General features: G+C 36.6%; 1 protein-coding gene across 1 annotated transcript; it reads right to left on the minus strand.

The window, feature by feature from the left end:
• Positions 1 to 6049: 6049 nt before the first annotated feature.
• Positions 6050 to 11978, minus strand: tex261 (testis expressed 261). Its single transcript, XM_043245744.1, is given in 9 exon segments — positions 6050 to 6121; positions 6753 to 6936; positions 8686 to 8814; positions 8816 to 8861; positions 10307 to 10409; positions 10487 to 10554; positions 10644 to 10797; positions 10964 to 11043; positions 11780 to 11978. Coding segments are annotated over 9 exon segments (906 nt in total). The 5' UTR covers positions 11850 to 11978.
• Between the last annotated feature and the right edge of the window lie 2304 nt (positions 11979 to 14282).

Raw genomic sequence — 14282 nt, forward strand, 5'->3', positions numbered from 1 at the left:
CAGGAGGATGAGAAACTGAAGGAGACTATGAGAGAGAGAGAACATCAGCGCACTTGCATGAACCGGCTCAGAACGTGCCCTGCAAATGTGATTCATCAAATATGGATGCGCTTTGTGCAGATCTTTTTGCCGCTCGCACTCCTGTAGAGTTCAAGGAACAGCCATCCATCACTTCAGATTATTTTCACATTCAATTCAGTTTGAAATCGAAACGGATCCTGTTTACTTTCTAAACGCATCTCCTGGTCCTGCTGCAAGTTGATTTGTTAGTACATGCTGCTCAAAAATACTTTTTAGATTTTACAAAAATAAAAGAGGAAACTTTTTATAATACAACAGGATGCAGTGTTATAGATTTTAGATATTTTTATAAATTTATTTTTAAATGGTTAAATTAGTTAATTATGTGTTTTTTTAATATATATATATAAAATGTATTTTCTTTTTTGATTAAAGTTTTAGTCCTTTTTGTTTGTGTTTTTTTATTTAATTTATTTGCCAATTAGCTAAAATAAATTAAGCATATATTTAATTTTATTTTACTTCAATCAATATTTATTTAGTATTATTGAGGTAATTTTACATATTTAATAAATGTGAAGATTTTTATTTATTTGTGTGTTCATGATGTCTATACACACACACACACACACACACACACACACACACACCATGTGATATCTTTAAAAAAATTTTTTTTTTTTATGTATTTATGTAGGCTTTTAGTTTGTCAACTCATCAAGTCATTTATACTTAAAAATGTCTTAATATAGATAAATTAGCATTAAACACATTTTAAGTACCGCTGCATTAACTAAAACTAACATATACAGCTTTACTGGAAAGTGTTACTGACTCAGTTGAGTCTCATTTGAGTCAGAGACGCTCCTCGGCTCATTTGGCCTCTGCGGCGTTTGTTTTTATTGGTGTTCTGTCTGTGTGCCTGTGCCACAGCTCCGCCCACTTCAGACTAGCCACATCCTCATTGGTCCAGACAGCAGCCAATAGCAACGCACAAACAGCTGGCAAGAGAAATCCATGATCTCATTTTCAGGAAAGCTTTAAGCGAGTTTCATCAGCCAACATTCGTCTGTAATCTTCACTTCCTCCATCCCCATTGAATCTCACTGCTCTCTGCTGGTCTGTGACCAGAGGCTCGTTCTCTGTGCTCCTTCAGCCGTCCAGCAGAACTGATCCCGATCAGAGATGAAGCGCTCAAAGGTCGTGACCCTCATCTGCGCCCTGAGCTTACGTGCTCTTCTACATGACCTCATGACAGCACGGAGAGGTGGCTCTCTTGTGACATAGTTTGAGGGCAGTTAAAGATGGAGTTAGGATCAGTTTCTATTGACATTTTGTCAGAGTGACCCCTTCCTCTGCCTTTAGGCTCACGGCGCCCAGAAAGGCTGCGGTTCAGAAGTTCACAGTGCGTCTTTTTCATGTTATATAAAATATAAGGCTGCTAATCAAGTCAAAATTTTAAGCGGGTAAAATATGCTGAATTAATAAAAATATGATATGCCAATTAATTAAAAAAAATATATATATATATATATATATATATATATATATTTATATTGTGACGAGTCGGCTGCCCCTCCTCTTTATTGTCACCATCACCCCGTCCTTTATTCGCCGCCCTTCACCAGGCTCCCGACGGGAGTGGGTGTGTTCGAGAGGAGGGGCGTGGTATTGGCCAGGTCTGGCGGCGTGTGACGAGGCACACCTGAAGGATTTAGCCTTGTCACCGCCGCCGTTAAATGCCCTGCGCGCCTCTCTCTCGGGAGACCGGTCTCTTCCCGTGCATGCATGCGCTGGTGTCTCGTGGGTCCAGGAAGGGTGCGCGATGGACCTCACCCCGCCGTCCGTGAACACAGAGCTCATCCCACTCTGCCGCCCGGAGCAACGAAGCGACGGAGACGCCGCGGAAGAAGCCGCCGCCCCTCGCGCCTCCGGACCAGAAAAAGGGGGCGCGTGCGACCGCCGGACTCCGCCCCTTACCTGGACCCTGCCCCCCTGGAACACTACCTGACCTTCCACAATCCCAGAAGCACAACGAGGGCACCAGTTTCCCCTTTTATTTGGACACTTTTCCTTGGACACTTTATTTTGTACTATTTTTGTTAATAAAAAGCCTCTCCGAGGCCTGACGCCACGCCCACTGTGTCTGTCGTTGGCTCCTCCCGTCACAGTGGTGGAGAATGCGGGCAAGGCGGAGCTTAGACGGCACAGTTGGGCAACATCTGATGACGTCATCCCCTCTCGCTGGTACCCATGCCGGGACGGAGGAACAACGGAGACTCGCTCCCAGCCACCAGGAAGGGTAAGTGACGCTTGCGTTTACTGTCATTTACCCGGTGGCTGGTTGAGCATTCCGACTAATTCCCGGTTTCTCTGTCCCGGTGCGAGAGGGGAGTTGCCGGAGAGGAATCCTGCCCCGCCCACCCGACTGCTGGAGCCTGGTTGAGGAAGGTAGCACTCCTGCGTGGCGGCGCGACCGCCTGACGGGGTTGACGCTTGGGGAGGGGAATGTGACGAGTCGGCTGCCCCTCCTCTTTATTGTCACCATCACCCCGTCCTTTATTCGCCGCCCTTCACCAGGCTCCCGACGGGAGTGGGTGTGTTCGAGAGGAGGGGCGTGGTATTGGCCAGGTCTGGCGGCGTGTGACGAGGCACACCTGAAGGGATTTAGCCTTGTCACCGCCGCCGTTAAATGCCCTGCGCGCTCTCCTCGGGAGACCGGTCTCTTCCCCCGTGCATGCACGCTGGTGTCCTCGTGGGTCCAGGAAGGGTGCGTGAAGGAGCTCGTCCCGCCGCTAGACAAGCGCGTCGTGGGACCCCGTACAGTCCAGGCGACGACTGCACCCGGATACGGCTGACGGGCCAGGATGCCGAGCCGTTAAATCCCTAAATCTCTGACGACCGGAGGAAAGAAGCGACGGAGATGCCGCGGAAGAAGCCGCCGCCCCTCGCGCCCCAACAGGAGAGAGGGCGCGTGCGCGACCGCCGGACTCCGCCCACCTGGACCCTGCCCCCCTGGAACACTACCTGACCTTCCACAATCCCAGAAGCACAACGAGGGCACCAGTTTCCCCTTTATTTGGACACTTTTCCCTTGGACACTTTATTTTGTACTATTTTTGTAAATAAAAAGCCTCTCTGAGGCCTGACGCCACGCCCACTGTGTCTGTCGTTGGCTCCTCCGTCACAATATATATATATTTATTTTTTTGTACACTCATTTTATTTATACTTAAAAATGTATTATTATTATTATTATTATTATTATTATTATTATTATTATATTATATATATATATATATTTAGCATCATTCTGTGTCACATGATCCTTCACAGATCATTCTAATATGCTGATTTCTGATTACTATCGATTTTAAAAAAACAGCATTTCTCAAAATCTTTACTGTGACTAATGGTCAATTTATTTCTGTCCTTGCTGTATTAATCAGGCCTATTATTAAATTCTGTATTTCTTATCAATTCCTAAAATCTATATAAATAATCACATTGAAATAAAATTAAAATACATATTAAAAAAATTACTTTTTTATATATTGTGTTGTTTTTAATAATTACCACTAGCAATATCATCAGCTTCACAGCCCTGATAAACATTAATCTGTATATAATGATATGTTTTAGCAAGCACTAAAGAGATAAGTGCTTTGAAATATGAATTATAAAGCGACAATAAATGACACCGATTCATTGATTTTTAAACGTTGCAGACATGCAAATCCCCCGATCGGGCCTCTGACGCCTCTCAGCAGAAAGCATCGACCACCGAGAAGCAGAGAACTAAACTGTGATCCATATCATCCCAAATCACGTCTTCCGCAGATTCGGAGAGATGCATTCGGATGCCATGAGCGAAAATCGATAATGCAGATCGATCTCCGCACGCAGTCACACGAAAAAGGCAAGTAAAAATTATTTGGCCAGATTACCTCGGCTGCATATTTTCTCCGGCAGCTGTCAGGTCGCTCAGCAGAGCATTGTTTCACATGCACCAATGCGCACTTCGCATCTACGATGTCAAAAGCTAAACTCTTTGATGACCCTCTGCCCTTTGGGGCTCTTTACTCTTCCAGTTGCTCACGTATGCACATATCCTGCAGAAACACATGTCCGGTTCGACATGTTTTCAGATGATGGAGGCTGACATGACATTTCAAGCCGCGTCACGCGCTATCCTTCATTAAAGACGGTTGCCTAATTATTCTGTAATCGTTACTGTACGCACGGGCCGAGGCGCCGCGCATAAACCCGCAACAAAACTAAAAACGTCCGTGTCTGTCAGGCTCAAACGACGTGGAACGAAGCGGATTCAGTTTGATTGACAGGAGAGTCTCCGTGGACACGGAGAAAGGCGCGTCAACACACAATTTCGTCTCGACGTTTTTCTGAAAAAGTTTCAATGAAATAACCAATTTCATGTATTATTTTGTATCGTGGTAGCATAGTTCGTATATTTTCGAGTTTGGTGCTCAATGAGGCGAGCAAACCGCTATAGCTACAGCTATCTATAGATGTATATCCGTTACGTTGATTCGTTGCGTTAGCGACTGTTTCCATGGTCATGATCGTAAGTCGTCCGCCATCTTTGGAATGGTCTGCGAACCGTATGTGACCCAAGACAACAAACTCCAGTCAATTTTGTGAAAAATATCAAATAAATACGCTTTTCATTGATGTACGGTGTTGTATTACAAATGTATTAAATTGATTAAACCCAGCTTGCCCAGATGCTAATCAAAAGGTATTTTTGTTTCAGGGTCTCTATAGCAGCTATGCATTTGAATGACACTTGGACGCTAAATAGATCACGGATCTGAAAGTTCCTGTTCTGGACTAAAGTCCTGTTCTGCATTTGCATGCTTTTGTTTTAATGGTCTCCGCCTCTGAGCTCCTCCCCTTGAAACGTATAAACTTCAACCTAGCAGGTTCGGTTTCGGATTCGATAAATATCTCTATTTACTTAATATTCTAATGATTTTCATCATAAAAGAGCAATTCATAATTGTGACCCATGCAGTGCGTTTTTGGCTGTTGCTACCAATGTACTTGGGCTACTTAAGTTAAAAGGTTTTATGGTCTAGGGTCACCAAGCTCGGTGCTGGAGGGCCGGTGTCCTGCAGGCTTTAGCTTCAACCTTTAATAACACCTGAAGCAGCTAATCAAGGTCTAGCTAGGTATACTTGAAGCTTCCAGGCAGGTGTGTTGAGGCAAAACTCTGAGCTAAACTCTGTACTTACACGCCTGCCTCGCCACCTGCTGAAACACGGGGCCCGGATCGATGTGTAGGAACATAATCACTACGATTCATATTTAATAATGGAGGTAAACACAGAGATGACTATTAAAATGCAGATTACTTTCAATTCTTGCAGCGTTTACAATCAATTTTAGCTATTATTTAGCTCGAAGTGCAGCAAACTAGAATGGCTATTAAATATATTTGTATGTTTTTGATAACTGGAACTAACTAACTGTGCAAAAGTGGATCCGAACTGGCAATATCAACCAAGAAAGGCGTTCCAGAGGTTAAACGAGTTTATTTATTTACTTACGTGCACTGAGAACATGTGCAAAATCAGACCAGCATCAGCTGAAAAGGAAGATCGTTTATTATATATTAATGACAACCGATTTTATTTATCGGACAACATGCACTAATGAGTTTTGCTAAATCAAAACGGGATTGGCAGCAGCAGGTTACTATTTTTAATGAGCAAATGAATGATGCAGAATTGTTCCAGGAATGGTTAGATACTGAATTCGTTACCAGCGAACGAAATTAGATCCAGAACACACGCAAAAAAGGCATCACTTGGGTGGTAAGGCGCTAAAATGTTAACGTACTAATATGCGCTCTTTAGGGGTAAATATGGGGTACCCTCTTTACCCATAAACAACTTTGTACCTTTTTTTTCAGAAAGTGTAATATCATCAGTGGAAGAGATACCAAAGTCAGGTTTTGAATAGTCTCGCAGACTTCGGGTGGGCAAAAGAAAGCCCATCGCAGCTTTTATTGGCCGAGAACTGTCTGAGGTGTCACATCCGTCATCTTCAGGTACGAGAAAACGTAAAACCGCCATCCCTGCAATAGAAACACCCACGTGCAACCAAAAACATAATCTTGTGACACTGGGGTAATGATGCTGGAAATCCATCTTTGATTGCAAATCACATTTTAATATCTATTCAAATAAAAAAACGTTTTACGTCAGATTTTACATCAAGTAAAACGCAAGATTTCGAAATAAAAAAATAAATAAAATTTCTCCCACATTACAGTAAAATATTTAATTGTCCCGTTGTCTGGGGGCGTAATGTAGATGAGACAGGAAGGGCTCCGACACATTCTTGACAGAATCGAAAGCTTTTCCAAGACACCGAAAATCTGAGCAAAGGCTAAAATTTGTGGAGTAGCTTTTAACTGCAACACGCCTCTGCCTGCGCATCAGCGGAGTGTGAAAAAGGAGCAGAAAAAACATGCATAAGGGCAAAAAAAAAAATTGAAAATCCCAAAAGTTCCTGATGCTGAACTATGTAGGTGTGAATGAAAGCTGAACTCTGAGTGAATGTGGTTTGGAGGCTGGAGGCGTCAAAGGTCGAAACCGCGGTGACCGGGTCACGGCCCAAAACAGCTCCGCTGCCGTCATCCCATCCCAGAGGACGCCCGCCTTCGTTTCTGACATGCGAGAAAAGAGCTGCCCTTTCGCACTGACCTGCAACCGTTTTTGTACGTCGACTTTAACCTCAGCCGTAATGAAACACGCCACAAAAAATAGTCGGATAACACCGGCAAAGGGCAGCTTCCACCTTCCTAAGTGATTCGCTCCCCAGACGAGAGCTTCCTGAAGTGAATGTGTGACCCTTTCCTCGACCTCACACTCCGAGTGTAAGATCCGTCTGACGAATAAAGAGGAGCACAAATGTGTCAGTACAGACTGTGTTTGAGCCCTCTGAGTCATTCAGACACTTTAGTAGAAATGCTTCATATTTTGCGCTTAAGAAAATGAACACAATCTGCATTTTGGTCATAACAGCTATATTACAAAAAACCCTACTATATATATATATATATATATATATATATATATATATATATATATATATAGAGAGAGAGAGAGAGAGAGAGAGAGAGAGAGACAGAGAGAGAGAGAGAGAGAGAGAGAGAGACACATATATATAGCCATATATATATATATATATATATATATATATATAGATACATATACATATATACATATACATATATATATATATATACACATATACATATATATACATATACATATATACATATACATATATATACATACACATACATATATATACATACACATACATATATATACATACACATACATATATATACATATACATAATGTATATATACATATACATACGATACAAACATATACATATATACACACATATATATATATACACACACATACATATATATATATATATACATACATATATATATATATATATATATATATATACATACATATATATATATATATATATATATACACATACATATATATATATATATATATATATATATATATATATATATATATATATATATATACACATACATATATATACACACACATATATATATATACATATACATATATTTATATACACAGAAACCAAGCTTACTTTATAAACAATTATCTGCTCTTTCTTTAATTGATAAACTTTTGCTATCATAATATACCCATCAAAACACATCAGAATTTTTTTTTTTTTAATTCCATATGGATTTAAAACACGTTAAAATTTATATTTTTGAAAACCATGTAATTTACAAGCCAGTTTATTTTTAATAGCATTTCACTTTTTTTTTTTCATATTAATCTAGAAAAACAAAGGTTCAAAGCACTTAATCTAATCTTAATCCTAAAAACGTTTCCCCAACGCACGCATTTTTAGATCACTTTGGGCTGAAACGTAACCCGATTGTGAGACGCGCATCATCTTATTTGTACGTGACACTGTTTTCCTTTCAAAAACTCATACAACTGAATTTTATTATATTTCTTTACAGCACACAAATTAAGCAAGGCCAACACCATGGCTCTCATGACTGCAGTATTTAAAGCAACATTTTACCCCAAAAATAGCGTTTGACGGCTGATATCAAATGGGTTTATAAATCCACACCTCATCAATCAATCCTTATTGAAGCCGACTCACCATCAGGTCGTTATAAAAGTGTAAACAAACAAATACTTGTAGTGGAAATTATGTGAGCGAGCTAACCAAACATTGGACTCGGGTAAAACATTCCTTTAAAATGTGAACAAATAATCCGGACATATCAATTCATTCACGAGCGAACAAACATTGGCTTTCAAGTGATGCGATTAGAAGAAAATCAGCAAGAGCCTCTAGAGAAGCCAAGCCCCTTCCACAATCACCCAGCACAGACGCTGTCAAAACATCAAGCCTTCACCAATGAAAGACTTCAAGTCCTTCCGTGGCTTTAGACGGCCTAAGAAGAAATTAGCCAGAGACTCTGGACATCAATCAACAGACAGTAAGTTCATTCGGCGGGTTGTGTGCGTTTCTTCTGATCTGGTCCTCTCCCATTCCATCTCGTTATTATCGTTCCTCCCACAAAAAAGGCTGTCCACTGACGGGGCCGGTGGCCTGAACAAACCCTCCCAAACCCTCCGTGTGATGAGCATCTCGAGCGCTTCATCAGTACATCTTCTGCCGCTCGGCAAAACGGCCTCCTTCAGGAAAGAGAAGATGAGCAGGATGCCCGGCGCTTGCCCGCTTGCCTTTAGTGAAATAATTTGACACCACATCATCTGAAATAAAAGGAAATGATAGACAGTGCTTAGACTGGAACATTGTAAATGTCTGAATAGAAGTGGGTGATTTCAATTATGATTTTTATATATATATATATATATATATATATATATATATATATATATATACACACATATACACATACATACATACATACACATATATACATAATACACACACATATATACATATATATACATATATATACATATATATATATATACATATATATATATATATATATATATATATATATATATATACATATATATATATATATATATATATATACACACACATATATATACACATATATACACACATATACATATATATATACACACACACATACATATACATATATATATATATATATATATATATATATATATATATATATATATACACACATACATATATATATATATATATATATATATATATATACACACACATACATATAGATATATATATATATATATACACACACATACATATAGATATATATATATATATAATGAAACACCAAAACACTTATTATTAAACTTCAATGAAAAACTATATTGTTAAACTGCACATTTGACTAAATTACAAAAGAACATTTTTATTTATTCATTAACTGATTCTTAGACTGAAAAAGTAGATTTTGAACCAATAAAAATTTTTTTATTATTCTTATTAATAAAAATTAAATATGTTTTGATTATTAATGTAATTGGACAAAATTACAATTGTTTTTTTTTTTTTACTGATTTCATTTCATTTATTTACAAATTTAACATGCTTTCTTGAATATTAAAAGTGTAAAACCACTAAATGTATTTATATTAATAAATAAATTATTTTTATTTTAATTGCACTGTAAAACAATATTCACATTAAAGTGTTCATTTAAATACTTTTAATGCATAGCCAATATTAATATATTTTAATTACTTTAGTATAAATAGTATCTATTTTTTTTAATTGCACTTAAAACAATGTTCAAATTAAAATGCATATTTAAATATACATTCAGGGCTTATATATTACAAAAAATCTTAATTTTTTTAATACACACACACATATATATATATATATATATATATATATATATATATATATATATATATATATATATATATATATATATATATATATATATACACACACACACACACACACACACACACGTTTATTCTTTTAATTACACTAAAAACAATTTTCATCAAAGTAAACTGCATATTTGCATTATCAAATGTACATTACCAAAAAAGCATGTTTCTTTTTAATAAATCACATTATTTTAATATGATATTTTACTTGATCCTACTACTTTTTTTGACTGTAAAATTGATTTTAATACATCAACCACTAATTCACTCACCCCTGAAAATATAGTCCATAACCATTTTATCATATGTTCATAAAGACTGTAGGAAAAGGTCAGACAGTCACTCACCTCCCTGCTGCATAGTGGAGGGAAGAACATTCTCCCCGGCAGAGAGAGAAACGAAGAACGAGAACGGAATCACCCACAGACATATAGTGAAGTACGCCAGAACCTGAAAACACACGAGCATTACTCTTTAATCATTTATGCAGCATTGACGCGGTTTCAGTGAAATGAAAAAGATTCTACCTCAGAAAAAGGATAGTACTCCTCCGCAAAATACTGGAAGGCCATATAGTGGTTTAAAACAACCAGTGCTGCAAAAGAGAGCAGGGATGCAGGTGAGAGGAGAACACGAGCACAGAGATTACCGTAAAGTACCGTAAAGATGCTCCTCGTCACGCACCACATGACAGGATGAAGTTTGGAGAGGTCAGCATGATGTACGGGAACGTCTGCAGCAGACCGAAGTACACCAGGTTAGTGAAGAGACCCACCCCGACCATGAGCGTGGGGAAGCCCTCAAACAGATAGAGTCCCACCAGCACCGCTGTGGAGAACTGAGAGAGGAAATACTGTTAGAGAAGACTAAAGCGTGCACGATTCTCATTCGCAAAATTAGACAGAGGCTGTTTCAATTTGTGCGCACATGACGCTCCAGATACGGCCTTCAGCATCAGCCTATGCACTGCTTTTACGCAATCACATGCGCCGCCCGATACTCACCATAATCATATACTTTATAATGCGGCTGGTGGCGACTGTGTACTCCTCTATTAACTCTGCCAGGTAATACAGGCCTGCAGCTGTGAAGACAAATAGCAAATTAAGAAAACATGCAAACACTTAAAGCCTTGGGGTGTGCATATAATGCGTTATATTTTCTTCATAAATGATCATAATATTTGCAGATACCTTGTTACGCCTGAGATTGTTTGTCATTATACTTTCTAAAAGCATGTCATATCGCATTTTACCATTGTTTATGGAACCACACAGTGCATTATAACGTGCATTACAAGACTAGCTATGTATCACAGGTGTATAAAAACTGCTGGCTAGTCATGTTGCCAAATCCTCAGTGACCATTATTAATAAAACCGTCTACGTGGAGATGGTATTCTTTTTACGACACTGTCCACAACCAGCAAAAGCGACTTTAAAATTAGTCATAACGAGCAAAATCAGCCATCGCTCGTTTGCAATAGACACTGGGGTTAATTTAAATATGCCATGAATGTCGTGTAAATGGCAAACAACGTATATTAGGCAACACCAAAGTGTGAAATATAAAAATAAATGCAGGCTAGAAACACAACGGGCTTGTTATTATGCCAACTTATTTTAGCCAGAGAGATATGACATGTTTTGTTGCAGGTCGGCCCACTGTTGTTCTGCCTTACTTAATTATTTTTGTCGCATGCTAGTGTTAACTGATAACAAACTGATATTTTATACACGATGAGGCACAGGAGCGGTGAGGTTTCTTTGGTCGCGTCAGCAAAAGGAGTTAGCGGCTAACAGCGGCGACATAAAACTCACCGATAGCGAGAGTAACGAAACATATCTGCACCACCAGCGACAACCAGCTGAGTAAATAAATAAACCACATCTTTTTAATAGCGCCAGTCGAATAAATACGGGGCTGGTAAACAAAAAAGGAGATATGTGTCTCCGCTGCTAGGCTACCAACTGAAGTGGTCAAAGTTTCTTCTGCGGCTTCCTCAGACGTAGAGCGCAGCTGAAGTGAGGGTCTGATCACAAACAGCGCCACTCCGGCTGGAGGCGGTATTGCAGCGGTGGGAAAAAAAACATGATGCGAGGGCAAGATAATTCTGTAGCAATTCTACAAATATTAATCAAATATGTCTTTATATGTGCATTTATAAATTAAATTAAATTAAATTTAAAATAATGAGAATTCTAAAAAATATTAATAACAAAATAATAATAATAATAATAATAATAATAATAATAATAAAAAACCTGTGTACATAGATTCCAGCTCTGTTGATAAATGAAATGATTACAAATAAAATTAAATACTGATTATAAATTCTGTCTTTTTATGTGCATTTATAAATTAAATTAAATTAAAAAGTATGAGAATTAAAAAATATTACTATAATAATAATAATAATAATAATAATAATAATAATAATAAAAACCTGTGTACATAGATTCCAGCTCTGTTGATAAATGAAATGATTACAAATAAAATTAAATACTGATTATAAATTTATGAAATAAAATTAAACAAAAATGTAATACATTTTTTTTCAGTCATGTGTATAAACAGGCAGGTAGACAGACATTCAAAAAAAAAAAAAAAAAGCGCTTTCCAAAGACCTCACACATCTGGAATTTTTTCACCTGCCCTACACTTGTTTGGGTCATACATATTACATCCACATCTACACATCTCTTCACCTTCGGTCTCACACACACACACACACACACACATGTATACACACCTAAATCAGACACCTTTCAGTTTCTGGGGAAAAACATAAATTCTTTATAGTGTTTGTTAGATGAAAAGCTCTCTTGGATGAGAGAAACCCTCACAGAATGAAATGCTTTTTAAGAGGAGAAAGGCAAAAGTGAGCGAGAGTGCAAAATAATTGTGCTCCATTTAAAATGCTTTTATCAAAGAATAGGAGTGTGAAGGTGTTAGGAGAAAAGGCTGCCCTTTTCATTCCAGGTATTTCCAGATGGACGGATAAACTCACCTTAAGGCTTTGACACCGACAGCGGATACAGCGGCTTAGAAATATATTCTGATACGTACCTAATACGGCTGTCTTTTTCCTGTTTTTATTTAAAAATGAATAAAAACATAATTTATGTACGCATACATTGTGTTAAATATGACTTTATATTTAGGTGAAGTATGTAGGCTGTTAGTTTTATTCACTCTCGTGTGTTGCGAAAGAAGACACGTTTTTATACTCTTTGGAAAGTTATTATTGCAGGAAAACAACTCAAGACATGGAAAACGTGAAAGCGTATCTGGAGAATTGTGGCAATTTATTTTGGCAAGTCTTCGCATCAATAATGAGCTGATTTGTGGAAAATGAGAAGAGCTTGACTGCTTTCATTAGGAGCCTGTATCATAAACAAAATGAGAAATCTAATATACTGATATATATATATATATATATATATATATATATATATATATATATATATATATATATATATATATATATATATATCCACATTTAAGTCTAATATACTGATATATATATATATACCCACATTTAAGTCTAATATACTGAAATATATATATATATATATATATATATATATATATATATATATATATCCACATTTAAATCTAATATACTGAAATATATATATATATATCCACATTTAAGTCTAATATACTGATATATATATATATATATACACACATTTAAGTCTAATATACTGATATATATATATATATATATATATATATATATATATATATATATATATATATCCACATTTAAATCTAATATACTGAAATATATATATATATATATACCCACATTTAAGTCTAATATACTGAGATATATATATATATATATATATATATATATATATATATATATATATATATATATATATATATATATATATATATATATCCACATTTAAATCTAATATACTGATACTAAGTCTAATATACTGAGATATATATATATATATATATATATATATATATATATATATATATATATATATATATATATATATATATATATATATATCCACATTTAAATCTAATATACTGAAATATATATATATATATATATATATATATATATATATATATCCACATTTAAGTCTAATATACTGAGATATTATTCAGTTTCCATTTAAAAAAATGAGCAGTTCTCTAAAATGACCTTTTGATGCAGACAGTGTTTTATGTTTAAAATTGTTAAAAATAGCACATTTTCCAGCTTCAGTGGCTCAGAGTTGTTATTTGCACCCTATAAGTTTTGCTTTTTCGGACAAATGCTCCAGTTGTTATCGCAGGAGAGTGAACATGAAA

The sequence above is a fragment of the Puntigrus tetrazona genome, chromosome 7 (genome assembly GCF_018831695.1).
Source record: "Puntigrus tetrazona isolate hp1 chromosome 7, ASM1883169v1, whole genome shotgun sequence".
Taxonomy (NCBI): domain Eukaryota; kingdom Metazoa; phylum Chordata; class Actinopteri; order Cypriniformes; family Cyprinidae; genus Puntigrus; species Puntigrus tetrazona.